General features: G+C 39.3%; 3 protein-coding genes and 1 long non-coding RNA gene across 10 annotated transcripts; 2 read left to right on the top strand and 2 right to left on the bottom strand.

Moving 5' to 3' along the window:
- Positions 1-1,499: 1,499 nt before the first annotated feature.
- On the top strand, positions 1,500-15,060 carry lemd1 (LEM domain containing 1). 7 transcript variants are annotated; one of them, XM_071476944.1, is made up of 12 exons: positions 1,500-1,703; positions 6,900-7,041; positions 10,940-11,045; positions 11,180-11,320; positions 11,641-11,705; positions 11,976-12,023; positions 12,125-12,271; positions 12,476-12,562; positions 12,677-12,769; positions 12,863-12,952; positions 13,244-13,317; positions 14,310-15,060. In XM_071476944.1, exons 3-12 carry the CDS (start codon positions 10,982-10,984, stop codon positions 14,620-14,622), a joined length of 1,122 nt encoding a protein of 373 aa, XP_071333045.1. In that variant the 5' UTR covers positions 1,500-1,703; positions 6,900-7,041; positions 10,940-10,981; the 3' UTR covers positions 14,623-15,060. The 7 variants fall into 7 exon arrangements, with proteins under 7 accessions (XP_071333045.1, XP_071333044.1, XP_071333041.1 ...); XM_071476943.1 differs by having other exon boundaries at positions 10,934-11,045; XM_071476940.1 differs by lacking the exons at positions 1,500-1,703; positions 6,900-7,041 and adding an exon at positions 7,077-8,563.
- Positions 13,924-15,747, bottom strand: LOC139620916 (uncharacterized). The gene is made up of 2 exons (XR_011690898.1): positions 15,609-15,747; positions 13,924-15,509 (listed from the first exon to the last, which is right to left on the bottom strand). It is a non-coding gene; the product is annotated as an uncharacterized lncRNA (long non-coding RNA).
- On the top strand, positions 15,364-20,978 carry pm20d1.2 (peptidase M20 domain containing 1, tandem duplicate 2). The gene is made up of 13 exons (XM_071476935.1): positions 15,364-15,583; positions 15,699-15,785; positions 17,694-17,929; positions 18,043-18,129; positions 18,227-18,360; positions 18,538-18,657; positions 18,765-18,840; positions 18,929-18,990; positions 19,077-19,155; positions 19,251-19,322; positions 19,408-19,573; positions 19,658-19,757; positions 20,171-20,978. Exons 1-13 carry the CDS (start codon positions 15,364-15,366, stop codon positions 20,298-20,300), a joined length of 1,569 nt encoding a protein of 522 aa, XP_071333036.1. The 3' UTR covers positions 20,301-20,978.
- On the bottom strand, positions 20,973-25,164 carry LOC139620912 (acidic mammalian chitinase-like). The gene is made up of 13 exons (XM_071476936.1): positions 25,118-25,164; positions 24,475-24,514; positions 23,957-23,988; positions 23,846-23,872; positions 23,530-23,734; positions 23,385-23,441; positions 23,131-23,296; positions 22,872-22,996; positions 22,663-22,786; positions 22,231-22,413; positions 21,992-22,108; positions 21,750-21,882; positions 20,973-21,563 (listed from the first exon to the last, which is right to left on the bottom strand). Exons 3-13 carry the CDS (start codon positions 23,979-23,981, stop codon positions 21,259-21,261), a joined length of 1,467 nt encoding a protein of 488 aa, XP_071333037.1. The 5' UTR covers positions 23,982-23,988; positions 24,475-24,514; positions 25,118-25,164; the 3' UTR covers positions 20,973-21,258.
- Between the last annotated feature and the right edge of the window lie 1,702 nt (positions 25,165-26,866).

The following is a 26,866-nucleotide window of genomic DNA, read 5'->3' as shown; positions in this document are numbered from 1 at the left end:
ATTTTTCTGTCACAGCCAGAAAAGAGAACACCTCATGCATGCAGCTGTCAGGTTATATATGTATGTACACACATTCGGACATGGAAAACACAGTGGTGATTTATTCTTTTTCTATCATAAGATGTCTCTTGCTTTTTCCCTTCTTCTCCTTCTTCCTGTCCTCCTCTCGTCCGCCTCTCCCGACACAGTTGTAGAGAGCAGAGCAATGATGCGTGTCTTAGTGAAACCTGGTGAATAGTAATGAACCGAGCCAGTGTGTGTCTGTTTGAGGGAAAGCAAGAGGAGGACACAGAGAGAGAGAGAGAGAGAGAGAGAGAGAGGGTAGGGAAGGGTGTGAGGGGAGGGGGGGGTAAGACTGTGAGTGAAAACAGGGCTTCTCTTGCGGCACTGATGCAGCACAAGCAGCGGAGAGAAGCACAGTGGTGACTGACAAGAGATGCAGTTGCATTAATCCTTTACACGATCGCCTTCGCTTCGGTGTCACACAGCTCATTAGCTATTCTGACCAGACCAACGTGACGTCACTCATTAAAACCTTCAGCAAACTGTATCTTTTCTCAGGGTGTGTTGCTTGTGCTTTCATTATACAGTACCTCATTCTCCCTGTCAGCCCCCCCCCCCCCCCCCCCCCCCCCCCCCACACACACACACAGGAGCAGGAGGGTGTTATTAGTAGAGGGGGAGAAAGCTGTAAGTGAATGTGACTCACAGAGGGGCAACAGCACCTGCTGTCTTCATCCCAGATTCACCAGGCAAAACTGCATTCTCCCTCTGCTAGTGATGGACTGCTAGGAGGACAAAGAGGGGAGAAAAGAGGCCCAAACAAAGACTAAGAGACTCTAAAGACACCAGAATCTTCAGATCAGTGCTGACTTGAAGCCATTGCTCATTTGGTAATGTTTTTTTTTTTTTTTGGTCCTGGTTTTCTGTTTCAAAACTTACACCCAAAATGTCAGTAATGAGTGTGCAGCGTCACAAAAGCAAAGTGTGTGTCATCGTTGGGAGAAAACATGTGTATGAAAATGACAGAAAGGTGCGCTTCTCTACACGGCCGAGGGATAAGTGACTGGAATATTCAGCAACTGGCTGCAAAGATCAACTGGAGTGCCAGGGCTGAAAGGAAGGGAACAAACACAATAGACAGCCCCCCTACCTCAGCCCCTCTTTTATCCTTTTCCATCCAGGACCCATGGGCACTCTGCCAACTTGGAATCTTAAGAACTCATTCAAAGAAAGCCAAAGAAAGGGACTTGTTTAAAATCAGGAGCCATTCTTTCACAGTCTCTTGTTTTTCCTTACATTTCCCACGTGAAGAGGGATTTCTGGTTGCTGTTTTCTCTGACATCGCATCTGAGGAGGGGAGAGTTGAGAGAGAGAGAGAGAGAGAGAGAGAGAGAGAGAAGGAGGGAGGGTGTGGGGTTGGGGGGCGGGGGTGCTCTAGAATTGCCATTCATGTAACGTTTCGTCAGATTCATGGTTTGAGAGTATTGTGAGCAAGTGATCTCCCTTCTGAACCCCCTTTCTCCCTCTCACACTCCCTCTCTCCCAGTTTTCATTCTGCTTTTACTCCCTCTGTCTCCCCACTCTAGCTCCTGCTCACATAGTAACTCCTCCCCCCCACTACCCATTGTCTCTCCATACAGTATTAGGCTGACGGGATGCCATACTCGTTCCAGGGAGGGACGCAAGAGAGGGAGAAGGAGGTAAGAGTCAGATTTATAGCGTAAGAATGCATCCGGCCCTAAATGCATGTCACCGTTACTTTCAGGAGTGTGAAGTGTGCCGGTCAAGATAGCTGCTTGTTTTCATCAGGACTGACAGAGAGGATAAAAAGCAACTTCAATGATGCTCTGAAGCTTTCACGTGTTGTATGCAGTGCTTCAATGTGTTTTGGTTGTCTGTTCTGCCAGTGGAAGGTGCTTAGGTGTGTTTTTAATAGATGAAAACGGAGTACTGCCCAGGATAAGAAATCAGGTGCCAACCTTTCATCCTCATCTTTATCTTTGTATTCAAAACCAGTGTCTGAATGTCAAATTACGGGATAGTCGTTTGCAATGTTGATTCAGCTTTGAATTTACAGTTTCTTGGAGGAAATTTCCACACTGCTCATGTTTTCTGTCAAAAGAACAGATGAATGAATTCAAATGTATCAAACATGGCCGTAATCTAAAGCCATTAAAAACATCTGGCCACTGACGATTGCCTGAATTGGCTCCCAGCAGAGAGGGACCATGCACGATGTTTAGGGATTAAAGCTAATCCTCCCTGTGGCTGAGATTCACCTTCTTGTCTGGACAGAGTCTGACACAGGGGCTTTACTAATTTATGCTGAGACATGCATGAGCACAGGCTCCCTGGAGCTCAGTGGCAGTGGTCTTTTTTCGAACCTGGAAAAGGCTGAAACACTTTCCCTCAATCAGGAGGTAATGTTCTCGGCCAGAGGTCATGTGAATATGCATCTTACATAAGGGCAATGAGATATTCACCTGTGTGATTTTTGGTTAGACTGACAAGCTCAAAGTCATGCTAAGCTTCCCTACTTCTGTTTATGTCTCTTTAGAATAAAGTTAGAAGTTAGGACATGTTGGAACTATGTGACTACATGTCCTAACTGTAAAAATGTAGGTGAAATGCAGCAAAGCTTTGAGGAAAGATGTGAAACTATCTAAAAAAAGTGTCCCACTCCCTTGCACTGCTGGAATTACTTGAAACAGGTGCATTAAAAGATGACTAGAAGTGGTTTTCTCAGTACTGGACAGTTGCAGCCTAGTACAGGAAGCTTTGTGTGCTGGTTCAGAGAAAAAAAAAGGAGGCTGTCTCAATGGGGCTTTTGTTGTTTGAGCTGGAGACAGCAAAAGCACAAGAAACACTGACTGACAAATACCTGGCCCCTCTGTGCCTCAAATACCTCAGCGTTGCACTTGATACAATGTCAACAAATGCCTCCTCTGTCCTCTATAGTAGCCCGTTTCCTCTCTGTCCACAAGATTTTTTCATGTTGTTATAAAGGCTACTGTTTTCTGAGCAGACATCTGGGTGAGCAGATTTGGCCTGCATAGCTCGAGTGCTGAGTCTCTACTCACTGAGGGGCTGAAAGGGCTCCAAAGCACTTCCAACAGTCTGGTGCTAAAAACTGTGGTAAACAGTCTGGTAATTGAGTCCAGTGTATGGAAAAGATTCTGAATAAATTAAAGTTACAATCTTTACTTGACTTCTTTAAGGTTAAAGAGTCATGGGGGTATGGATAAACTTATAATGAAATCAATGGGAGTGTGAATAAACTTATAATGAACTCAATCAGGCATACTAATAGTGTTTCTTTGCATTAATGACGCACGACTCATCGCTCTTTCATTTAAGAAGGTACAACGGCTACTGCAGGAAAATGTTAACTTTATATCTGCAAAAATATTTTGGTTATTAATAAACACTGCTAAGCTTTCTGTGCTCAGCGGTTGAATTAAAATGCTGAGGTAATGACCTCCTTTGTGCTTGAGGAAGTCAAGCAGGGGGTTGCTACAGAATATAGAAAGAGTTTATGTAATCTGTTTTGAATTCAGAAATAAAATCCTTTTGATTAACATTGTACCTTCTCCCTGTAGACATTGATTTAAAACTGCATTTTTAATCAAAGATTATTCTACAAACCCCCTAAGGGACTGAATGGCTTGCAGGATATTGCTGTTAGATGCAAGTATTGGATAGGGGGTCAATTTATTTGAGACTGTGCTGTGAGAAATACACTTTCTACTGTCTAAAGACTCACAAGACAGTTTCATTCCACTCCCCCGGGCCACAGATGAATACTTCCAGTTTCTTTGGTTAATTATTCATGCGGATGTGAGTTTTAAATCCTGAATGCTGTCTGCAACCTGCCCCTATTTCTTTTGTTTTCAAGCTTTCAGCTCTAACCGTATGATTTCTCACACCACATTTTTGTGTTATTATGTTTCAAATCAAACCACTGCTGTGTCTTATGGCTTTCTATTCCTATGTGAGTTCTTTCTAACATGTCATGTAGGGTTTAAAGCCATTGGATACATAGTGGAAGGTCAACTGAGGAACTGTGTTTGACTTTTTGACATACTTTTATTTTTAAGATGTCTTTACTATATTTTATTATTATTTGCAAATATTATTTAAGACCACCCAAGCAAAGTCAATTAACAACAGAATAACAACATAAAGGTATAATCATCATTTGGCATATAAGTTTATCCTCTGTGGCATTCAGCCCAGCCCAATTTAGCATCTAAATTCTTACAGCAGCCACATCATGCATCTTTCCTAATATCAATTCATAAAAGTATTGACTTTGGAGATGGTCAAGGAAATGAAACAGTTTCCTGCTGCTGTCAGCTGTTCTACAACTTCCATGAACTGCTCGGAGCTCTCATTTCGACAGGGGAGTTTAATGTGGAAGTCACAACTCCATGCATTCAGAGACCTTTTATTTAATGACTGTAAAATATTCTATACCACCTGTTATTTTGAAGTGGACATTCAGGATTTTTGAAAATGTCACCATCTCCTCAGCAAATGGCACCTGTCTAGTTTTACCAGTGCTTGTTAAAGTTTAGGCTGTATCACATCATTACTATCTGATAGGTAAAGCTCTAAAAATCCTGAATCTACCACAAACAGCAGTAATGAATTGTTGCTAAACCTCAAAGAATTACAATTATACGTGACTGTTGCCGATATTTTTTTATTTTTATATTTTTTATATACAATGCTTTTATATTTTCCTACTGATAAAACAATGATATAAAATTACTCACTCCAGTGATATAGTAGTTTCGTCCTATAGGAGAATTTGAGTTATTCACCAAAATTATGATATGGAGCAACTGCAACATCCTCTTTTTCTTGTTGTATATATTAGCCTGGCAACATTTCAGTGGTTGGAAAAGTAAGCAGAGTGTCTTTGCCTCTAGCATGTCCAGCCAAGAAAATAACTTAGCTGCCATGTTATGGTGATCAAGTTTTTGTGGTGGTGATCCAGTTATGTTAATTTATAAAAATAAGAAATATTTTCTTTCATCTTGTTGACTTTGTTCATTTGTCTGACAGTGACCATAAAATAAAAATTATTGATTCAGCATTCATGGTTCTCATTAACTCAACTGAGGTCTAAATTCAAGCAATGATTATGGGCTCACCAGCTTCAGTACAAAATTATATCAGTGTGAATGAAAAATTGATGTTTATGAACCTATTTTGGCTTGATAGTGATAGAGCTGACTTTGCATTTTAATATTATTATTGCTCATTTTTGATCGAGGCCAGAGGACACCATGCAATAAAGATCCCTTAGCCAACTGAGCCCTCACAGCACTTGTATAAAGCCTTTTGAATGTGGCCTCTCGTGGTTCATCCACCCTCTCTGTTTTCAAAAGGATTCCAGGAGCATTCGCTCTTCTAACCGGAATACCTCTCTGTTGAATATCTCATGACTTTGAAGTTGAAAGTATTTATATCAGGCTTACTGAACAAAATTGTATTTCTCTGAGCAAAGCAAATATAAGCAAGTCAGGTCTCAGATGACTTGAGTGCTTTTGATTTGAGATGTTTTATGAATCATAAAACTTTGTGTATCAATTTTGGATGTCATCTGTGTATTAATGTTAAATACTACAATCTTAACTATAAATTTAATGTGTATATTTTATGCTTTCATACATGCTTGATATGTATAAAACCACAATAATAAATCATCACTTAAGACCAACAAAGGGCATTACTAAATATTTCACTCATTGGAAAAGTGATGCACTGAGTGTGACATTTTTAACATCCAGTTTCCTGGCCTGCCTGCTCTGAATCACTGGCAAAACCTGCTGGGCGACAAGTACGACACTGTGAATCAACATAAAAAGGTGTCTGTCCACAGCTCAATGGTAGAATGTGACGAATAAAGATTCAAAATCCAAGTATGCCAATATTTTTATCTAATAATAAAACACTGTGTATGTACACAACTGACGGATCCCAGTCAGACAATTTCAATCCCCTCATCCCCCTGGAAATCCCCACTGAAAACAAATGTTGTTTTTCTCACTTCACAATGTGTTGATCCAAACTAAAAATGGTGCCGTTCACAAAGTTCACAACAGTAAACAACACAGCAGGTGATCAAGTCTATTCAACTACCAAATATCACTGCAATGCAATGTAAACACCTGCTGTCTTTTCAATTCATATTTGCATTTGCAGAGCAGCAAGAAACCAAGGTTGGCATCTAATTAAATATGTTTTCATTGCTTTCCAGCAAAGACTATCTATTGCTCAGGGATTCCATTTTGCTTTACCCATTGATGTTTTGATTGGCATCAAGTGGTATTCATGCAATGCAAACCAGTTCGGACATCTCACCCTCTTTCTTTTTGTTTCATTTTACCTCTGGAGGGAAGGGACCATTTGCTATAAAACCTTGACCACTGTAACTAATATTATTCATTGACTGTTTTCCCCTAAAGGCACCTGTTTCACTAAGCAGGATAACTACTGGGAACACCTCTCGTCACTTCAGAACCTACCAAATGTTAGGGGTGTACCGGGTTATGAGTTTTACTGTGTACAGGTAGCTGGGGTCCAAGATGCTTTTCTCTTTTGTAGGAAGACCCCTGGTGTATGTAAGCATGATCCAGGTCATTTCATTCTAACTCATTTAATACTGATCAGATCTCTACAAGAGACAAAGGCCTATTCCCAGAAGATTTAATGATCTGCGTCTTGACCACTGATTGCTGATTTTCAAAGCAACTTAATCAGATAATCAATGTGTTTGTTGGAACAAAAGTCTTTGGTTGGAAAAAAAAGTAATTCATGGCACATATGGCACTCCCTGCTTTACAGGCAATGACCTGATTTTATTTATTTTTTTAATCTGTTAACAGGTGTTAAAAAAAGAAGTACTTACCACGTCTTCTACGTGCTGCACTAGGTGGACACATCCAGTGAAAATGCAGCAGCAGAAAGCACCAGAGACACCACAACTCCAACGGCGAACAAAGCCTGGGTCAAACCTGGAGGTCAAAGGTATACAGTCAACTGGCAAAGGCTTGGCTGGAGGAATTAGCTCTTAAAACTGCAAAAGTGATATTTTTTGGCCACTTTGGGGCAGCAGAAATAAGCCGTAAACAGAATAGAGATATCATCGCTGTTTAAGTTGATGTGGTAGGCTTGTTAGAAAATTGCTGCTTTTTTATGCATTTACACAGTTATGAGGAAATATGGATTTGGATTTTGGATTCTTCTGCAATGATTTTAATGGCACCTGAATGGAGAATAAGAACCACCAGGCGCTTATCTCAAAGAACATCTAATATTCGCACAACAGCAGCGGATAGAAACTTGCATTCATGTTCATTTTCTTTTGCCATATTTCTCAAATTTCTGCTAAATTTTTTTTGGTACATTTGGATGGAAGTCCACTTCATGGGACATGGAGACATGTTAATGTTATTATTAACACCTGTGCTTTTTGGGGGTTCGCGCAGGGCTCACCAACTTAAATTCAATAAGACATTTTTTATACCACATGGAATAAACAATATCAGTGAAAACAAGTATAGATGCTAAGGCCTCCCATTATTTACTAAGTCAGTCAATTAATTTATATCATATTTTTTGGCCAAAATTGTACTTCAGTGCAGTATGCAGTAATTCATAATAGTATCATTAGTTCACCATTAAAACAGAACCTGGACATGGATAAGTGGCGGAAAATGGATGGTTGAATGGATGGATGGATTAATGAATTTAAAAAATAACTAAAGTGTAAAGTATATACAAAGACATTTAACAACATTTCTCCCTATAACAGCCTAGAATAAACTTTTAAGAGCTACATTCAAGATTTTGCAACGCCTTTGAAGGCCTTTCTTTGAGAAAACTGAAATCAATACTTGCAATAATCTATTTAATCTATTTCTTTTTTTTTAATATCGGCAGCTCTGAACTTCCATATCGTTGAATAACTGGGGTTAAAATTATTATTTTTTTCATTACAATAAACACATTCAGCTTACTAATTAGCTGACTCGTTACAACGCAAAATATGATAACCTACAATACCTTTTCAGTTATTTATTATGAATGCATCCTATTATTTAATATAAATAACTGACCTAAAAGTGATGCAAGCTGAACTCTGTGAGCATGCAGCGCTTGCTTAGCGCCATGCTGTCAATCAAGTGATCGGTTGCAGCTGTTCTCAGGTCAGTCAGCGTTATTCTCGGGCCTCAGGCCGGGGGGGGGGGGGGGCTTCTCCGAGCAGCCCCGCCGGGTGCATCCCACTTTAAACACGTCTTCCCACAAACGCTGAGGTTTCCCTGCTGCTTGTGCCCCGCGTCGTCCCTGTGACATGCCGGTGTTCGTGGAGGACCCCGCTCATCTTTCTAAATCTAGACTGAAATCAGATTTAGTTGCCCACAATGTGGAGCTGCCGCCCCCCAGGAGCAAAAAGGACGTTTACGTGCGGTTGTATTTAAAACACATCGATCGGAAAAACGCTGCGGATTTTTCTAGCGACGAGGAGGATGAAGTTCAGGATGTAGCAGTGAGTTGTTTTGCACCATGATATATATATATATATATTTTTTTTTTTCTGCAAAGATAAACACGTTCAACATAACCTAAGTATATTATACAGCAAGTGTATGTGCTGTCAGTCTAATTTGAAAGACCGGCAGTGACAGAATAGTTTATTCCAACTGACTCCACTGAAAAAAAGGGCCCCCTTATTTCAGTCAAGTACTGAGATCCGTTACCTGTGAGTAAAAGTACCGCCACGGCAATCTGAAAATAAAGTAAAAGTCAAAGGCTGTCAAAATCCTGTTTGAGTAAAAGCTAGTTTTAATGTTTAGTCCATTGGTTTCCGAGTCTAGGGACTGTGTGAGATGATTGAATAGGAGGAGTATTGAAATTGATGTAACGATATTTAATAAAAAAAAGAAAAGAAAAGTGAAAGGTTCAGAGAGGAAATGCCTCTACATGTGGAACGATACAAGGGGCCCCACATAGATGCACCTTTATGCTTGGGACAACAAACCAGACAGGTTTGGAACTGCTGGATTAATCTTTAACAACTTATTGTTTCTTATAAGTTTTTTTTTTTTTTTTTTTTTTTTTGGTCTAAAAGTGTCTAGTAATTAAAGCTGTTGTAGCGTATAAAGCAGCATTAAATTATCATACTCAAGAAAAGAATAAGTACCTCAGAACTGCACTTAAGTACAGTACCTGTGTTGATGTAATTAGTTACCTCCCCCCACTGCCATTGCTACCATGTTTTCTGGGAAAAGACATATCAACAAAGTTGTCTCCAAGGACTTCGACATTCTGATTTTATAAGTAGGGGCTGCTGTGCATAATAATAATTGGTTAGAACGGATTTAAATCACTGCTGGGCCCGGACAGCAGCTGTGGAAGGGAGGAAGGGGAGATCTGGGTCAGTGCTACCAAACAGTCCTCTCAGCTTGCTGTGGCACACTGGAGGTCCTTGACCATTAAGCCACCTGCTGTATAGTTGGTATAGATTTACATGAGATGTTTCTGTAGTCGGTGGCTGCCATTACAATCGTGCATTTGCCTGCTGCACCTGTCACACTCATTTATGTGTGCAAGGAAGAGCGCAACACTTCTCTGCAAGTTGTTTCTGTGCTGTGTCATGGGCTGGAAAGACTGTTTGGGCAGAAAGCAACCGTGTTCTTAAGTCAGGGTAGAGTTTAATATTTAGAAAGTGCTACAAGATTCGCACTCTAGAGCCAATACTGCTATTTAGAGCTGAAAGGATTAGATTAGTCAGTGATTTGATTAAGGAACTAATAGACAGTTAATCTGCAATTATATTGGTAATCAATGGGGGCAACAATTTGCTCATTTTTTTTTTTTTTTCTTTTGGACTGTTGGTCAGGCAAGACAAGGAAATTAAAGACATCACCCTGTACTCTAGGAAACTTTGATGGTCGCTTTTTCACTTTGTTTCTGACATTTCCAAATGATTAATCAAGTAAATTAGAAAATAATTGTAGGATAAATAAAGTAAAAATTGTTAGTTGCAGCTGTACTGATACTAGAGTGTTTCCGAAAAGGTACAGTTCATGCTTTTCATATGGAGAGCTGTGATGAATGCATCTAGTTAGTACTTTAAAGTTCAAGAATAATAACATTAGTACTTAGATGGCACCAATACTTTGTCAGTTATTCAGTCAGTCACTCTCAGTTCGAGTTGTCAGAAAGCGTATACGGTGGGGTCTGATTGACAAATATAATGTTGACATGGTTTGTGAATGGCTCCTCCTATATTTTTTCTTATGCATTACAACCATCTTTCTTGCATATCACAAGGAATGCACAAAACCAACCTTTTCTCCTGTGATACAGATACCTCATCTCAGGGTGTATGCTAATACTGAGCACTGATCTGATACTAGTGTTCTCTTTTTAACACATTTAAAATTTATATTAAAAACTGACTTGGCAGCTGACTGTGAAACACTATATTTTACGACACTGATACTGTATTTTAATTGGATTGGTAACATTATGCCTTATACCAGATCTGTTTCCTAAGGTCTGGATTGGCGCATCCCTACATCTCACTCATGACAGGTATACAGTATGCCACTCCTAATATCTGATAAACCACTATCTGTCAATAAAACAAGCACTCTCATATGTGCTCTCCCAAAAACATGTCTTTCACTTTCCCATTTTTCTGTGGTTGTTGGTTTGGAATCACAATAGGTAGATGTGAAAGCAGATTTACACCAAGATAAGATGAATATTGAAAACATTTGTGAGTTGCAAGCCTCCAGCTGTTTTTTTTCATGCTTTATATCTCACACCTTGAAAGTGCTGGCATTCATGCAGCAGCCTTTGTCATGTTGTGAACAACATTCAGTGAATTCAACAATTCTTGTTTTGTGAGGACAAGGGGAAGAATACAGAGGATGCAAAGATACCCGACCTGAGTGGTATGACTGATGATGACCTCAAGGCCGCACTGCTCACACACGGGGTTAAAGCTGGACCCATAGTTGGTGAGGTTGCACCTAATTCTGTCTTGAAATTGGTTTAAATAATAGAAATAGGATTCCTGTCGTCATGTTTACCTTCTGTTTTTTTCCCCCATCTTTAAAAAACTAATTACTATAGTATTGTTTGCCCCTGCTAGCCTCCACCAGGGCCTTGTATGAGAAGAAGCTCAGCAAACTGCTGCAGCCTGATAATCACCTTAATGGAGCAGAGGAAGCTATATTGTACTCTGACAGTGAAGAAGAGGAGGAAAATGGGGAAGAGGAGGATGCGGAGTCAGGTACAACTTGAGATATTATAGATTTTCTTTTTGTCACATAATCATAAGCCTTGTCAAGTCAACTTTATTGTCATTCATCCACATAAAAAGTATAAAAAGAATAAATTGTCAAAGTGCAGTGCAGCATAACAAACTACATAAGAACAATGAAGGCCGGTGTGTTGCATGTGACTACTGGTGCTGTGTGCACACCTGTATGTTAATATAGTAAAAAGTAGCCATGATTGACATAATAAACAACAGATACCAAGCAGATTAAAATCAGAAGAAGTATAAAAAGCAGAAGCAAACAGTGGGCAATGTGTGTATATTTTATACAGGTACTGAAGAGGAGAAACAAGAAACAGTTGAACAGTCGGACCAGGTACAACAAGAGATCAGCCAGGTGAGAAAACTGTGGCAAGTTCTTACTATCTTCAGTATATGATTTAGAGTTTCTACATGAATCTTGAAATGCCTGAAATTTGGGAGCTAAGGCTACCTATATTTGTTCGATGGTTAAAATATCTCATTGCATTTTGCCATCACTTGGTGATTTGATATTAGTTTTCCCTACAGTGCCACTTAGTGGTTACAGGTTGCAACTGTAAAATAGTGTTTTAAATGTTTAGCAATTGCATTTGTGTGTTAGTTTTTTTTTTTTTTTCCTTCCTAGAATGGTGCTTTTGCTTACCCACAGTGCTTTTTACCCTCATCAAGACTGGTAAATACCACAGATATTTGACAGTGTTTCTGTCAAACTGAATTCTCAGGGGAAACTAATGTGTTTTCTTATTTCTGTTTGATTGGGTTGACCTTTTCTAGCATGCTCGTCCTACTAGAAACCAAGAACCTAGTCTTAAGTCGAATTCAGGGAATGTGTTGAAATCATCAGAGCGGAGTCGGTCACAGATTCCTGTGGGAATTATTACAGCATCCTCTGTAGATCAACGCTCAGGATTAGGATCAGGGGTAGGCTGGTCTTATTTCACATCTCTCGTGGATTTTAAATTCTCTGCATTCCTTGCTAAGGCTGTCTAACTTTATCGTGCGTCCTTCTCAAGCCACTAACAGGATATTGTTTAGGGTGAGGGGCATTGGTATCTCACTGGTGTGTAGATTGGTGGATGACTGACTGTGATGCTGTCAGTATGATAATAATGCTAATCCTTGCAGGTTCCATCCGGATCACAAATGGTTATGGCCAATAGTTGCCCATCATTCTCCTCTCAGGCCTTCAGCATCACTCAAATGGTTGAGCAGGAAAGTTGTTTTTAAAGCCATGTTCCACATCCTCAAAAAATGATCCGGTCATTTCATTGAATCCCTGGGTGTGAGTAATCACTTAGTAATGTATATTCTCACTCTGAACAACAGATGGAAAGTCAGAGGTCATTCTCTCCTAGCACAAACAATGAGAGAGAGTTGAATGGGAGCAATGTGCAGGAACATTGGTCGCGGTCCAACAGGGTCAGTAGTTCTCTCATTGTTCACTGGAGCCGAGAGGAAATTCAGACTACAGTAATCAAGTGTGTCATAATCTGTTACGTCTCCTTTCCTTAGCTGGACATGCCAGTTGTGGACAAGTGCACCAGGATGAACCAGTCCCTGTACTACACCCCCAAGGCTTCCCCTCATGAAAGGAGAAGGAAGGCACATGCATCTTCTTGCTGGCTTTTATTTTTCTGATGTTGTTCCACATGACTGGCGGGGGGCATGTGCATTTCCTACAAGAACACTGTGTTTGGTGTAACTCCTTTCATATGTCAGTGTTAAACTAGAAATTAAACACAATGATGTGTAAGATCTCCGGTTGTTACATCACCCTTTTCCTTCATTTCTACCTGATTGGCTGGGCCTCTGTCTCTGTGGGACGCTGCTGTCTGGGATATTTTTCTGTTTTGTCTGGTTGCTTTTGTGAGTAATTCCTGGTTTCTTTTCTAGCTTCCTCGGGAGCCTGTGAAATATACTTTGAAGGACATGTTTCCAGATGCTGAAACCACACCCACAGGGATCTAGTAAGTGCTCTAACTACTGAGTTTTTTGTCGAATGACAACTAGATTTCAATGAAGAAATGCAGGAACTTTAATTGGTGGTTGGTGACACACAGACAACTTGCATAGTAGCACATGGTAGGAGTTTTGCGATTGGATTATCAGCACATATATCCTCGTGATGTTACGTGAGAGGTCGATGCTTCGAAGAGTGCGTCGAGTGTAGCTCAGCTATTCCGGTGACGTGCGTATCAACATGCGTGCCATTTTAGGTGTTATGACGTACCTGAAGTGTGCTACCTTGCTTCTCGACGGTAACACGTAGCTTTTGGTTTATGACACTGATTGACATTTTGTGTGCGAGTGGCTTGGTTGTGTTTGAGATCTACCCAGAAAAAGAGAAGCTTTTGAAAAGACTTTGATCTTATTTCTCCCCAATAGCTGTATATAAATAAATATTGGACGGCTTAAGGATCCACTGAAATGGAGTGACAGAAATTAATTTATCCTTTATGCCTTTATAAGCTGGCAAAGGGGGGTTTTGTCTACCCTGCTTCATCTGTTTTCTGTGAAACACTGTTCCCAACTGCAGGGGAGATCATTGAAAAACAAAAACGAAATCATCTTAGTCAAATATAGTTAAGTTTTTATTTCTTAATAAAAATGAATGTTTTACCAAATGTATTCTCCATCATACATTTTCTTAGCACACAATACACCATGACTACTCTGATATTGATATTAATACCTTTGATGCATAGAATATATATTTTGATTGCTGTTATAGTAATTACTATTGAGGTATTCTTAGATTAAAAATGCAACCATGGTTTACCTCATAGTGATATTCAATTTGTAATATACAAATGTATTTGCTTATTTTACATTCTGGCCAGTAGATGTTGTACTGTTACCATGAAGCATTTCAGCAGTGTTTCTTGAACCACTTTGCTGGAAGGGTTCAGTGCTCCATGAAGCTTCATCATACCATAACTAATATATCCCTCTACTTCAGCGCCACTCGTCGGAGACCCATCAAGGGGGCAGCAGGGAGACCTGTCCAGTACGCCTACCCAGAAACTCCTGTCAGTCCCACGACCCTGGAGAGACGAGAGGTGGAGCGTTGCCTTGTGCCCGTCGTCATACAGATTTTGGTCTTCCTCATAGTGGTGTGCGTCCTGTACCTCGTTTATGTTTGTCTTTTGGACAATTCATTCAGTCCATTTGTGGCCTTACTGGACAGTCTAAACCAGGGGTCAGACAGTGAGGAGGGGCTTTTGCTTCAGATGAAGTCACATGACACACCAGCAGCTTCTGGACAAGAGTAACTATGTGTGCGTGTGCGTGTGCGTGTGTTTGTTTTGTGTCTGTCTACATTGATTTACAAATGTCAAGTTACTTTATTTTTGGTGGTGCAAGCCATAAAGACTTTGTCCTGGGATGTCGTCAGGGAGCACTTGTTAATTCAAACGCTGCTTTGTGGTTGTGTGTTTGTATGGCAACAAACCTCAAAGTCCAGTCTTATATTTATGTTTCGTTAATGGTTGTGTTACCAATCTTGTCTCTCTAGTTTAAAAAATTGCAACTTAAGAGCTGTCAAATTTTAAACCTTCTTTGTCAAATGTAAAAATTGTGTAATTTTTTTGTCTTTCTTACTAACCCCAATTTTTGTAATCCAATGGTGCCTTTTCAATTAACTGGTGTTTTTCCATGTTATTTAAAAAAAAATATTTGAATCATATTTCATTAAAGGATGTTTCGCTTCATACCTTTTTGTGCAACTGATAAAATGAAAAAGAATATATGCAGACATAAAAAGGTATCTTTCATATAGTGAAATCCACTTTTACTACAAGTTATATTGGTACTGTCTAACCTAATGGCAGCTCTGTTAATCAATGCCAGAACCAGGTGAGAGGGCGATGAAACTTGGCTGGCAGGGTTTTGCATGGACAGCAGGTGTGACTTGCTTTCAGGCCAGCAGGTGGCTCTCGTTTAACAAAGCCAGAAACCGACTCAGCTCGCTCTCAGTCACGGTGAACGAGTTCCGATGTCACAGCAGATAAACAATGACAGAACCAGGCCGAAAGTTCAAAGTATTCAAACTGCTAAAGATTATCATCAGTGCCTTCCTCCTTATAATCTTAGTGTTGTTTACTCTAGCATCCATCAGGACCTTCTCGCTGGACGTAAATGTCGGTCTTCAACACGCACGCTGGGAAAAGACGAAGAACATTTCTCTTGTCATAGACCATCATCGGAGAGACGAGCTCGTATCAAATTTTAAAGGTAAACTGTGCATAAAGCACCTGACCTGGTTGGATTCTGGGTGGAAAGCAGGTGAAAGAAACGTGGGAAAGCCACCTGTAATGGACGGTGTGTCTCTCTTCATCCATACATCCAGAGGCTATTCGGATCCCCACGGTGTCTTTCTCCGAGACGGAGAGCAACACCACCGCGCTGCTTGAATTTGACAGGCTCCTCCGGAAAGGTAAAGCTAGCACTGAAAGACTGAGAGACAAGTGCGTTTTGGTCGATGACAGTGGCTCCGCACACCCACAGACTGTGCAGCTCTAGCTAACTCTAACCGACAGCTAATGTTTGTAAGTTAGCCCAACTTTAATCTAGTAAACATGTATACCGACAGCTGCTAAGCTACAGCTGAGCTAATGTTTGTTAGCCATGTAGCTCACAGCTGTTTCAGCACGCTCTAAGATCAATAGCTTCATGGCCGGATTAACGTCCCAGGGGGGCCTGGGGCAGACATATATTGTTGGGCCCCCTGAAGTTGTGCAGTGGCGGGGCGGATGGGTGGATCCAGAAATGGTTTTCTGTATTCTCTACTTTCATTTCAAAACTTTTCTTTAAATTTTATCCTCAGCTTTACTCAACACGGACACACTGGATTGGTCTAGATCAGTGGTTCCCAACCTGGGGGGCCCGACCCCCCAAAGTGGGCGCCAAAGAAGATCCGGGGGGGGGGGGGGTCGCGAAGCCCTCTTGATTTTAAGGGGTTTAATAATTTTTATGTAATTAAAATGTTAAATAAATGAGTAAGCATTTAATTCATATATGTGACAAAATCAACTAAATTCAAGGACCACATTAAACATTTATTCATGTCAGGTAGAGGAGACTGCGGAAAATGTCAAAAAGAAAAAGAGGGGCTACCAAGAAAGTTATACTGAGTTTGACTTCATAGAAGCAATGGATAAAATTAGAGCTGAATGTATATTTTGCCGTGAGAAACAGGCAAATGAAACTTTGAAGCCCTGCAAGCAGCCCCTTAAGAAAAAGGTTGGGAACCACTGGTCTAGATGATACAACAACCTTACACATTGACTGAGCCCTTTGTTAGGACACCTGTACATGTGCTCATCCATGCAGCTATCCAGTCAACCGGTCGTGTGGCAGAGGTTTAGTGCGTAAAATCAAGTCAGGAACTGTAGTTAATGTTCACGTCAAACATCAGAATGGGGTAAAAATGTAATCTCAGTCATTTACAGTGACATGGTTGTTTTGATTTGCTTGTGAAACTGATGATCACTGGGGATTTGCACACATAACAATCTCTAGAGTTCACTCTGAATGGGACAGAAAAATCCAGTGAGTCAGTTTAGCTGATGGAAATGAGTTGTTGATGAGAGAGCACAGAGGAGAATGGCCAGACTGGTTCGAGCTAACAGAGAGGCCACAGAAACTCAGATATTTTTATTCAGTTTTCGATTATACTAAGTCCGACATCTTTTGGTTTTTGACTGTTGGTCAGACAAAAAAAAAACAAAACCTTTTAACATATTTACTTAAGGGTTAGGGGCCCAAATTAGAACCTGCTCCAAAATGCTAAGAACTGGATACTCGTAAAAACAACAGATTTTTGGTTCTGCTTATTGGTTTGCACATATCTGCACAGCCTATAATTAATGCCTTTACACAGATAATCATGCTGGGTAGATGTAGAAAGTTCACATTGTGAATTGTGCCAAATTAAGATAACACATACCTGCTAACCTTAGGAAAATAATTAATGCTAATAGTAGCCTAATTCATGTAATGTGCTAGCTAGCTTGCATTTGAGTTGGCAAAGTAACAGTAAGTTATATTGTCCTTGTGTCGCAAATTGTTAAACATGGCTTTTTGTAGAACTGTATTCATAATTACTATTGCAGCCAAACATGTAACTGTAACGAGAGGGTAATGAAGGGTGAGTGCAATTAATATTTTTTTGCTCATTGAGTTTAGAGGAATCACAAGAGTTTCAACATAGTCTTTTTTATTAAGGATAATGATGATGGCATCTACAGGATCAATGTCACAGACTCCAGAGCTCCACTAGAGCCACGGCAGGTGCTCTGCAACTAGTTCCGCCTTTAAGCTTGTGCTCTTTTTCCTATGCCAGCTTTCCCAACAGTTTTCTCTTCAAAATTGGTCCATCATGAATTGGTGGCCAACTACAGCCACCTATTTTGGGTACAAGGATCACAGCCTGACATGGTGCCCTACATGCTGCTGGCCCACATCGATGTGGTACCTGCCTCAGAGTCAGATGGCTGGGAGGCCCCGCCCTTTTCTGCCAAGGAGATAGATGGCTTCATATATGGTAGAGGGACCATAGATGACAAGGGCCCTGTAATGGTCAGAGAACAAGTGACATTCTGCATGATCTTGCAATTACATGCTATTGAATTACAGACCTACTAACCTCTCACATGCTAGCAAGGCTAAACTACATGCTTTATTTCTTCCAGGGAATACTTCAGGCGCTGGAATACTTGCTATTAAAAGGCTATGCTCCCCGCAGAGGATTTTACATTGGCTTTGGTCACGATGAGGAAGTACTTTAACTATTCATGTAATTCTCTTAAATTGTGAAGTTAAATTTAAATAAAATTTACATTTGAATCCCTCCATATTTCTTTTTCTATTTTAAAGGTCAATGGTTACAAGGGGGCAGTGAACATAGTGCGTGTACTGAAGCAACGTGGTGTGCAGCTGTCGTTCGTCCTAGATGAGGGCCTGGCTGTACTGGATGATGTCATCAGTGGTCTTGAAGGGCCTGCTGCTCTGTGAGAACCTGCCATACTCAGCATGATATTTATGTTACAGGTTTTGCTTGGTAAAAAGCCCAAACCTGATAACACAACAAACCTCACAAGCATAGTATAAAAATGCAGGTCTCCAGGTTACTGATTGACATTCTTCATTTTATATATATTAAATATATTATGTTATATCTTTTGCAGAATTGGAATATCGGAAAAGGGGTGGGCCACTGTAAAGCTTAGTGTGTCTATGGCCCCTGGTCACTCCTCAATGCCTCCCAGAGAGACCAGCATTGGGATCTTGGCTGCAGCAATCAAAAGGTGAGAGGCATATTCTGAGAGGTGTTAGTGTCTCTGATCATGCTGTACCGTGTGTTCAACTACATGCTGCATTTTTACCATAAGACTGTAACATGGTGATTCCTCAGACTAGAGGAGAATCCCATGCCGAGGTTATTTGGTCATGGGCCTGAACGAGAAACCTTTGAACACCTGGCCCATAAGGTAAGGACAACTAGCTACTTGTACACTACTCATCACAACTTCTAGCATTTTAGATTTCTCCCTGGTTTTATTCACTCTTTGACTTCAGTTCAGGCTTCCATTGAAGTTCATAATGTCAAATTTGTGGCTGTTTTCCCCACTCCTCAGCAGGTAATTACATACTAAAATTCATTCAGCATGTTTTCCTCTGACTGTGTCCTTTGGAATAAATGTAATTACTAAGTTTTGTGTTTCAGGGTAATGGAAAGAAAACCAGACACTAATGCTTTTGTAAGGACAACTACAGCAGTCACCATGTTTAATGCAGGAGTTAAGGTACAGTTAATAAAATAAGGTAATTCACAGAAAAATGAGATTGCAAGCAATTGAGTTTGCCTTAGAAAAATCCAAAATTTGTTCTCACCTTGTAGGTGAATATCATCCCTTCCCTCGCTGAAGCTTATGTAAATCTGCGAATCCACTCAGCACAGTCATTACAAGAGGTAGAGTCAGAAATGCAATCTTCCTTTTTGATAATTCCTGATATCAATATTCTGAGTTGAATTAAATGTGTGCCGTCTCATATAGGTCCTGGACCTCATCCATTCCACAGTGGGTGACCAGCGAGTGAAGATTGAGCTTGTTGATGGGTTTGACCCGTTGCCAGTCAGCTCTGCTGATGAACGTTCCTTTGGGTTCCAGATCATTAAGAAAACTGTGTTGGACATGTTTCCAACAGTTACAGTTGCTCCAGGTAGAGTCCAGATAGATTTAGTTGCATAAAAATTTGATGAGTTAGGTATCATTATTCCATAGGTGTTTTTTATGTAATTTGCAGGTATCTGTATTGGGAACACAGACAGTCGACACTTCAAAGACCTGACCAGTAATATCTATCGCTTTGCCCCTGTCTGGTTTAAACCAGGTGATGCTCAGAGGTAAGAATTTAATATGTCTAACGCTGAATATAAATACTCTTAATAGAGGTCTCAACAAACCCTGCTGCAGTCATTACAATAAACTGCTTGTGAAGTATAATAACTGGCAAACTGTAAAGCACCTTCTTCAACAAAAGAGCGCTTTCTGCTGTTGGTCACATGTTTACATCACAAACTTGTGATGTAAACGTCTGACCTGTTCAGACTTTAAGTTCCTCTTCAACAAATACGGTAAAAAGAGTTTTATGTATAGAACCAACAGTTTGCCCCTCAGCTTTGGGAATAAAAGCCATTACCCTGCAAGAACAGTAACAAGCGATGAAGGAATGAATGAAGGATGAAGGAGATGCAGTTTCCTCTTAGATACTGTCATGAAAGACATTAGTAAGAAAAACATTTTTTTTCTCTCTTAGATTCCATGGCATCAATGAAAGGATTTCCAAAAAGAACTACGAGGAGCTTGTAGTATTTTACTTCAGCCTGATTCAAAACTGTGACATTCAGAAACTCCCTGAGCCTCACAGCTCTGTCCATGAACTCTAAGGAACTGACAGCTGTGATAACAAGTCAAACAAATGCAAACCAGAAGCCTGTGTTAATGTTAGTCAGAATAATTTCAAAGCCCTCAACAGGACCATGCTCTGACCTAGTCCTTTGTCACTAAATTTCAAAAACAAAATGATGAGATTCTCCTTTTAATCTCCTTTTAAACTTTTTCAGTGGCCTGTAATTTTAGGTGTACAGCAAACAAGTTACTCAATTCAATCTTGTGTGATAAGATATGGGATTGAGTATTGAGTATTGTTGCATTGAAATAATCACGGATCAAATATATGATGGTCCTGTGTGTTTGTGAAGAAGACTGTGATACAGTACCAAATTATGAGTATAGTATAATTTGATCAACGCACTGAATAAATACCGTTGTGCTGCTAAAAATATTGTATTACTTAAATGATCAACTTAAAGACATAACTCTAAATATTTTTTAGCTGCTGATAACAGATGATACAAAAAATATGCTGCTTACTGAGGAAATTCTGAATTGTGATATTTAAAATTGTATTTTACCTCTTGCTGAATTATGTACAATAGTTAATCTTTTACAGAATGCTGTAGTATCACTAACTGACTCATTTTGTAAAGGTGATTTGAATTCGTACACAAGCTTGACACAGACGTTGTTTAAAAATACAACAAATTAAATGATGAGAATGTTGTCATGAGGTATATTTAATTCTGAAAATAGTACACAATTTCCCCGTACTTTATGTTGTATTGAAAAAAAAAGAGGAAAGTTAAAAGTTCGTCTTGCTTACTGCCCGTGTGGTATGCACCCTAACCCCTCACCTGTTTGGTCACCACATAACAAGAATCTAATATTAAAATGAAGCAAAACATGTCTTCATAGTTAAGTATAGGATGAAAACACACACAACCCTGTATAATGCACCCTTTGTGATAATATTACTACTCATGGATATTAATAATAGACTACCGCTTAGGGCCAGTCACAGCATTTGCAGCTATCCCGGTAGACTAAACCAGCGGGACATTTTTGGAGATAGGTAATGTCATTGAAACAATTGTAAAAAGAGTTTGGATCACTGGGGTTGGAATATAGCCCAGTGGTCTTCCCTACGCAGAATTTTCTATCAGGTCCCCCAGCTGAGGATGTTGTGGTTGTGGTGGTGGTGGTGGTGGTGGTAGTAGTAATGGCTGAAGTTTCATGGCCAGACTGGTCTGTGGAGTCGTCAGATGGAGTCTCTGGTTCAACTTTTTCAGCAGTAGTCATGGCAGGAACTTCTATATTCAGAGAGGTTTGTGAGGGGTGTGGAGGAAATTAGTTACATACTGGAATGAAGTCCTATCTGATTGTTACATGGTTTGACTGATTAAGTTTAAATGCTGAACTTTAACACAAAAAAATGCCCCTACGATTCTACAGGATAGGATTGATACTTTTTTTTTTTTTACAACCTTTGGGTTTACCTGACACCAGAAGACTATGCAGATGGCTGATTAGGGGGTATTTGCCCTGTTTACAGAACTGCCCATTAAAATCATCCAAGTCCATAGACCACACAAAGACTCCTCCAAAGTTGTTTTCTTTTAGGAAGTTGACCTGTGAGAGTCATGATAACACAGCAACGATTTTGGCAACTGGATATTCATGCAATTATTCATTTTCTAAAGAGTTACTGAACATTCGTTTTAATTAAAGAAATGGCTACCTTAGCATTAATGCTGTCTTTATTGTCAAATCCAACCCACTGATTTCCTGTGGTGCCATATGGAACTTTCTGGTCTTCAATCCACTGGACGGTTTTCCCTTCAAGATAAAGACAAACCTGAAAAGAAGCGTCACATTTTAATCCAATATATAAGCATTATCAGAAGTGACCCACCACACATTAAAATATGTATGTATGATTAAGCCTATTATTTAAATTGATTGGAAATTTCAGTTCACCTCATAATAGGACCAGAAGCCTGCCTCCTTGGTGTAGCGACCTGCATTACCAGCACCGCTGATTGGTGCTCCAATCTCACTGGATTGAGAGGACAGGGTAAAGGTTCGCCCATATGCAGCAAATGCTAAAATTAGCTTTTCAGCAGGTACTCCCTGGTCTTGCCAGTACTGCATTGCAAAGGCCTGAAATGTGGAAAAAAAATAAAGCTGATTGTTCTTATTTGTAGACAGTAAGATCAAAAAGTGGCTTTTGGTGTTTTTTTATACAATACAAGTTTTTTATTTAATACAAGACAAATCATGAGCGAAATAAGCATTCAACACCATGTCTGCACATTTCCAGAGGAACTTTAAAATAACCTCTTAACCTTTCATCAGTTTTAGCTGGATAATAATCACTTGACAAATGACAGAATGAAATACACTACTCACAGTATTTAAGTAAATGCGACCTCCCGTATCTTGGGATCGCTGGTTTAAAGGGCTGTGATGTCCAGTGACCCTGTCCCAGGTGCCATGAAGGTCAAATGTCATCACATTAATGAAATCCAGGTACCTGAAAGAAAAAGCAAGTGTAATCAAGTTCACCAATACATGATGACAGCTAATCACTGAAATGAAAGTAATAGCACAGAATTTACTTGGCAATTTCTGCAACTTCATAACTGGCATCAATGACTCCTTTGCCAGCAGCCACAGCAGCGGTGACAAGTAATCTGGAACGGCCACTTGCTTTTCCCTCAGCCTTGTAGGCAGATAGGAGTTCCTGTAAAACATACAAGCATGGATCAGACTGCCTTGATAAAGTTTCAAATGACATGAATAATAAGCAATGATAACAACATCCATTATGTATAGTATATTTGTGATGATGTATTTGCCAGAAATCATAGATCTGACCTTGCACAACAGTGTGAATCTCTGTTTGTCCTCCTGACGGCTTCCTCGTGTACCAGGGAATTCCCAGTCCAAGTTTATCCCATCAAAGCCGTATGTTCTTAGTAGTGCAATAGATGACTGTATGAACTTTCTTCTATTGGCTGCTGTTGATACCATGGTGCTGAATCTGGACATTTAAACAGAAATGGTGCTGAAGAAGACATGCCACATATTCAAAAAGACATTCTTTGGTATGTTTTATTTACATATCGCACTTTTGTGTGCCAAAGTTCCAGCCACCAACTGCCAAAAGGGTTTTGAGATCCGGATTCCTATGTGAGAATAGAAGTTAAGCAGTAATTATTTAATACTCCAAAATTAAAGACAATTTAAAGAATATTTCAAAGATTAAGCACTAACCTAGCTTTCAGTCCATTAAAAACTGTGTAGCTTTGTGTGTCACTTCCGTCATAGGGGACCAGTTCATTGGCATCATTAATGCCAGAAAAGGCAAAGATCAGATGGGTACACAGGTTTGGATCAACATCTGAAAGCGTGAACTTCCCTTGATCAGCTCTATATTTGGACCAGCTGGTGTAATAACACACCAGTTTGGAGGAAGAAGCTGAAACATTCAACACGTCAATTAGTTACTTTGAGATAAAGCTCATTGTTTAACAACATTAATTATTTAGGGATTTAATTGAAGATTTTTTAATGCAAAATTTAAACTCACCCAAGCTGGTGATGATCAAACAGAGACCTTCAAAGTGACAGACTCAGTCAGTATTTGGTTAAAACAGAGCTTTTCTGAACATTAATTTGATCTGTTTAAAAAGTGCTTTACCTGCAATTAGTATTTTGGTGCTCATGTTTACACTGTACAATTGCAAAAAAAAAAGAACAATGAATTTAGTTACATTATCAATAAAAAATGCATGCAAACAATAATAATAATTATTCAGACACAAATCATTTCACTATTATTTGTTTGTTAATTTATCTAACTAATAATACATTTAAAGTCATAGAAACTGCCCAACTTTGAGTTTAGTTCCCAAACAATGTACAAAAATGTCTTTTGTGTCAGTGCAAATGGGATAAACACAATTTCCTGTGAATGTCGTGACATGTCAAGTCAAGTCATTGAAGCTTAAGAATGAATTTGCTAGTTGTCAGTTTGATATGCTGCAAAAGAATGACATGCATAGACGCGAATGAACTAACATACCTGTCACTAATCCTCATCCTTTAATGGGCTGTGTATTTACTGCATAATTATGCTTTGTATTTAAAAAAGGAAAAAAATGGACACCTGCTTCCATCTCCTTCTGCTTACAAATGGATCCACTGTACTTTACTTACCTTTATCTAGATAGAGGTCCAATCAGTGACCAAACACCACCTGGAATTAGCAAAGAACAAGATAGATTAGAATGTATTACAACATCCAGTCAAAAAATACTACAACAATATGTAGCACAACAAGAAATGATGTGACCATAATGAAAGTGTAATAAGAGTACTGCCAAAATAAATCAAAAGTGTAAGGACTGAAAAGGAGAAAATCAACAGCTAATCCCACTTTTAAATGTATTCACCATAATTTAAATATCAGTATGAACTGGTGCAGACAGAAGAATTACTTTGACGAACATGTGAGCCAGCTACTCCATGGTTATTAATTAAATGATTATTATTCATCTTTAATTATTTGCCTCATCAATTAAAGTCTTGCTTTACAGAGATTAACAGATCCCATATGATGTTACACATCTCAGGTGTTGTCAGATTTGATTTGATTTAATATGTTGGTTACTATATGCTTTTAATCAACCTATTATTGACCATAAAATAAGAAGAGAAAAAGCAGGTACTTCCTTCTTAGTTCAAAGCACACGACAAAATGTGTCTGTTTCTTTAGCTTGATAAAATTACTGTAGGATTTTTTTCAATTGTAATAATTAAAAATGTAATGTAAAAATATTACAGTAGGTCTCATACTTACGAGTATGTTGGAGATGGAGGCAACTACAGTCTCTCTTTACTATGGCAGAGAATGTGTGGCGATGAGCCCTTAAAATAGACAGCTAAAGGAGGTGGGGCAGATTTAGAGGATGGGGCCTATGACAAAGTTACAATACAAAGCTGTCTATGATGGGGAATGTCAAAGAATCGGGTTACATAGATAGATACAGAGTCATCACTATTGCATTTCAGAACCAACTGCAATTTCAAACACAAGTCTATTTACACCATTTTTTTAAACACTTGTGTAACAAACTTTGAAAAAAAGAAACATTAATAACTTAGTTTGTGTTTATTGTTATAGTAAAGGACCTGCTAATCAGTTTGAGATTAATTAAGGTTCAATCTTGTGTTTTGTTTCTTTAAGTGTTACATCTTAATTTACAACTGTATATTAGATGTGCTGTTAACATGCGAGCATACTTTCCATGCATACCTAGATGTCAGTCACACCTATGCCAGTTCGTCATATGATGAAGGATTGCACATGTATGTCTGACAAAACATGTGCACATACTTTTTTTACGTTATGCTACTCCATTGGCGTATATCACCCATCTACATGGTTAAAAGTGAAGCAAGCAATGGATTTAGAAAGAAATCAAGCTAATGAGCAAATTAAGACTAATTAATTAATTAACGTGTAATTACCGCTCTTACTTATTCTGTTAAGTCCTTCCTAGTTAACAAATTTTTATGGTGTATGCTAGTGACTGGTTTGCTAATCTGACTAAATAAAGACACTCCAGTGATGATGTTAGTTACTACCAGATCTTATCTGCTGTGTGGAGTTGGATGGCTCACTGCCATTGATGGATAGCTGAACTATCAGAATGTGAGAGAGGTTGTTAGATACCACAACAATATTATGACTTCATACTCCCTCTGATGAAAATGTAGTTTTTTACCTTGTTAACATGTTCATATGGTGTTATTTATATAATACAAGACCTGTCATGAGTGAAATAAGCACTCAATGCCATAACTATTGCCTCCTTGGAACTGCAGTGTACCAGTGGCAATCTGGAAGTCTAAACAATTGATTCTGACAGCTGGGTTTAATATGTCACAAACCTAAGAAACCAATCCAGTCACTGCAAGTTACAAGCTAATAAACAAACCAAAAAAACAACAAATCAGTCAAAGAAACCTTGTCAGTACAGGGAGCAATAGTTTGCATTAGCATGGCCACTAACACTATGTCAGCCACTGCCAGTTAGAAGCTTACAAGCTAACAAACAACACCTAACTACGCTTACCTCTGCTAGTTGGCGATTTTGGTGCACAGCAGAATTCTCATCCAGGTCTGACTGAGGCTCCAACATGTATGGCTAAATCTCTCCAATGTGTCATCCACTAACTGAGTATGTTAGAGTTGCTCTGGGGATGAAACTAGATGTTCCATTTGTATAAGTAAAGATCAAGCAAAAGCAAGTACTTTGTCATTATTATTACTATCATTACAATTAAGTGACATGATGAAGATCCTCTCTGAAGATCTGTATGCACAGCATGGTGGGATATGTACCAATTTACCTGTGTCAAATCCTGCCTTAAAACCTCTGCTGTGTTACTTCCTCCATTATTATTTTCTGGCACATTGTCAAAATCAACAGACACCTCATAAGACCATGTAATTTAAAAGGCCTGCTTTTGGCGAACACACATACCAGACCTTGTGCACACCTTGTGGGTGTGAAAACATGTACCTTAGATGTAAGACATACAC

The sequence above is a fragment of the Trachinotus anak genome, unplaced genomic scaffold, assembly GCF_046630095.1.
Source record: "Trachinotus anak isolate AG129_WGS33_773 ecotype Australia unplaced genomic scaffold, CSIRO_AGI_Tana_v1 ptg000004l, whole genome shotgun sequence".
Classification (NCBI taxonomy): Eukaryota; Metazoa; Chordata; class Actinopteri; order Carangiformes; family Carangidae; genus Trachinotus; species Trachinotus anak.
The sequence above is the reverse complement of the archived record's forward strand: the minus strand, read 5'-3'. Positions and strand labels throughout refer to the sequence as shown.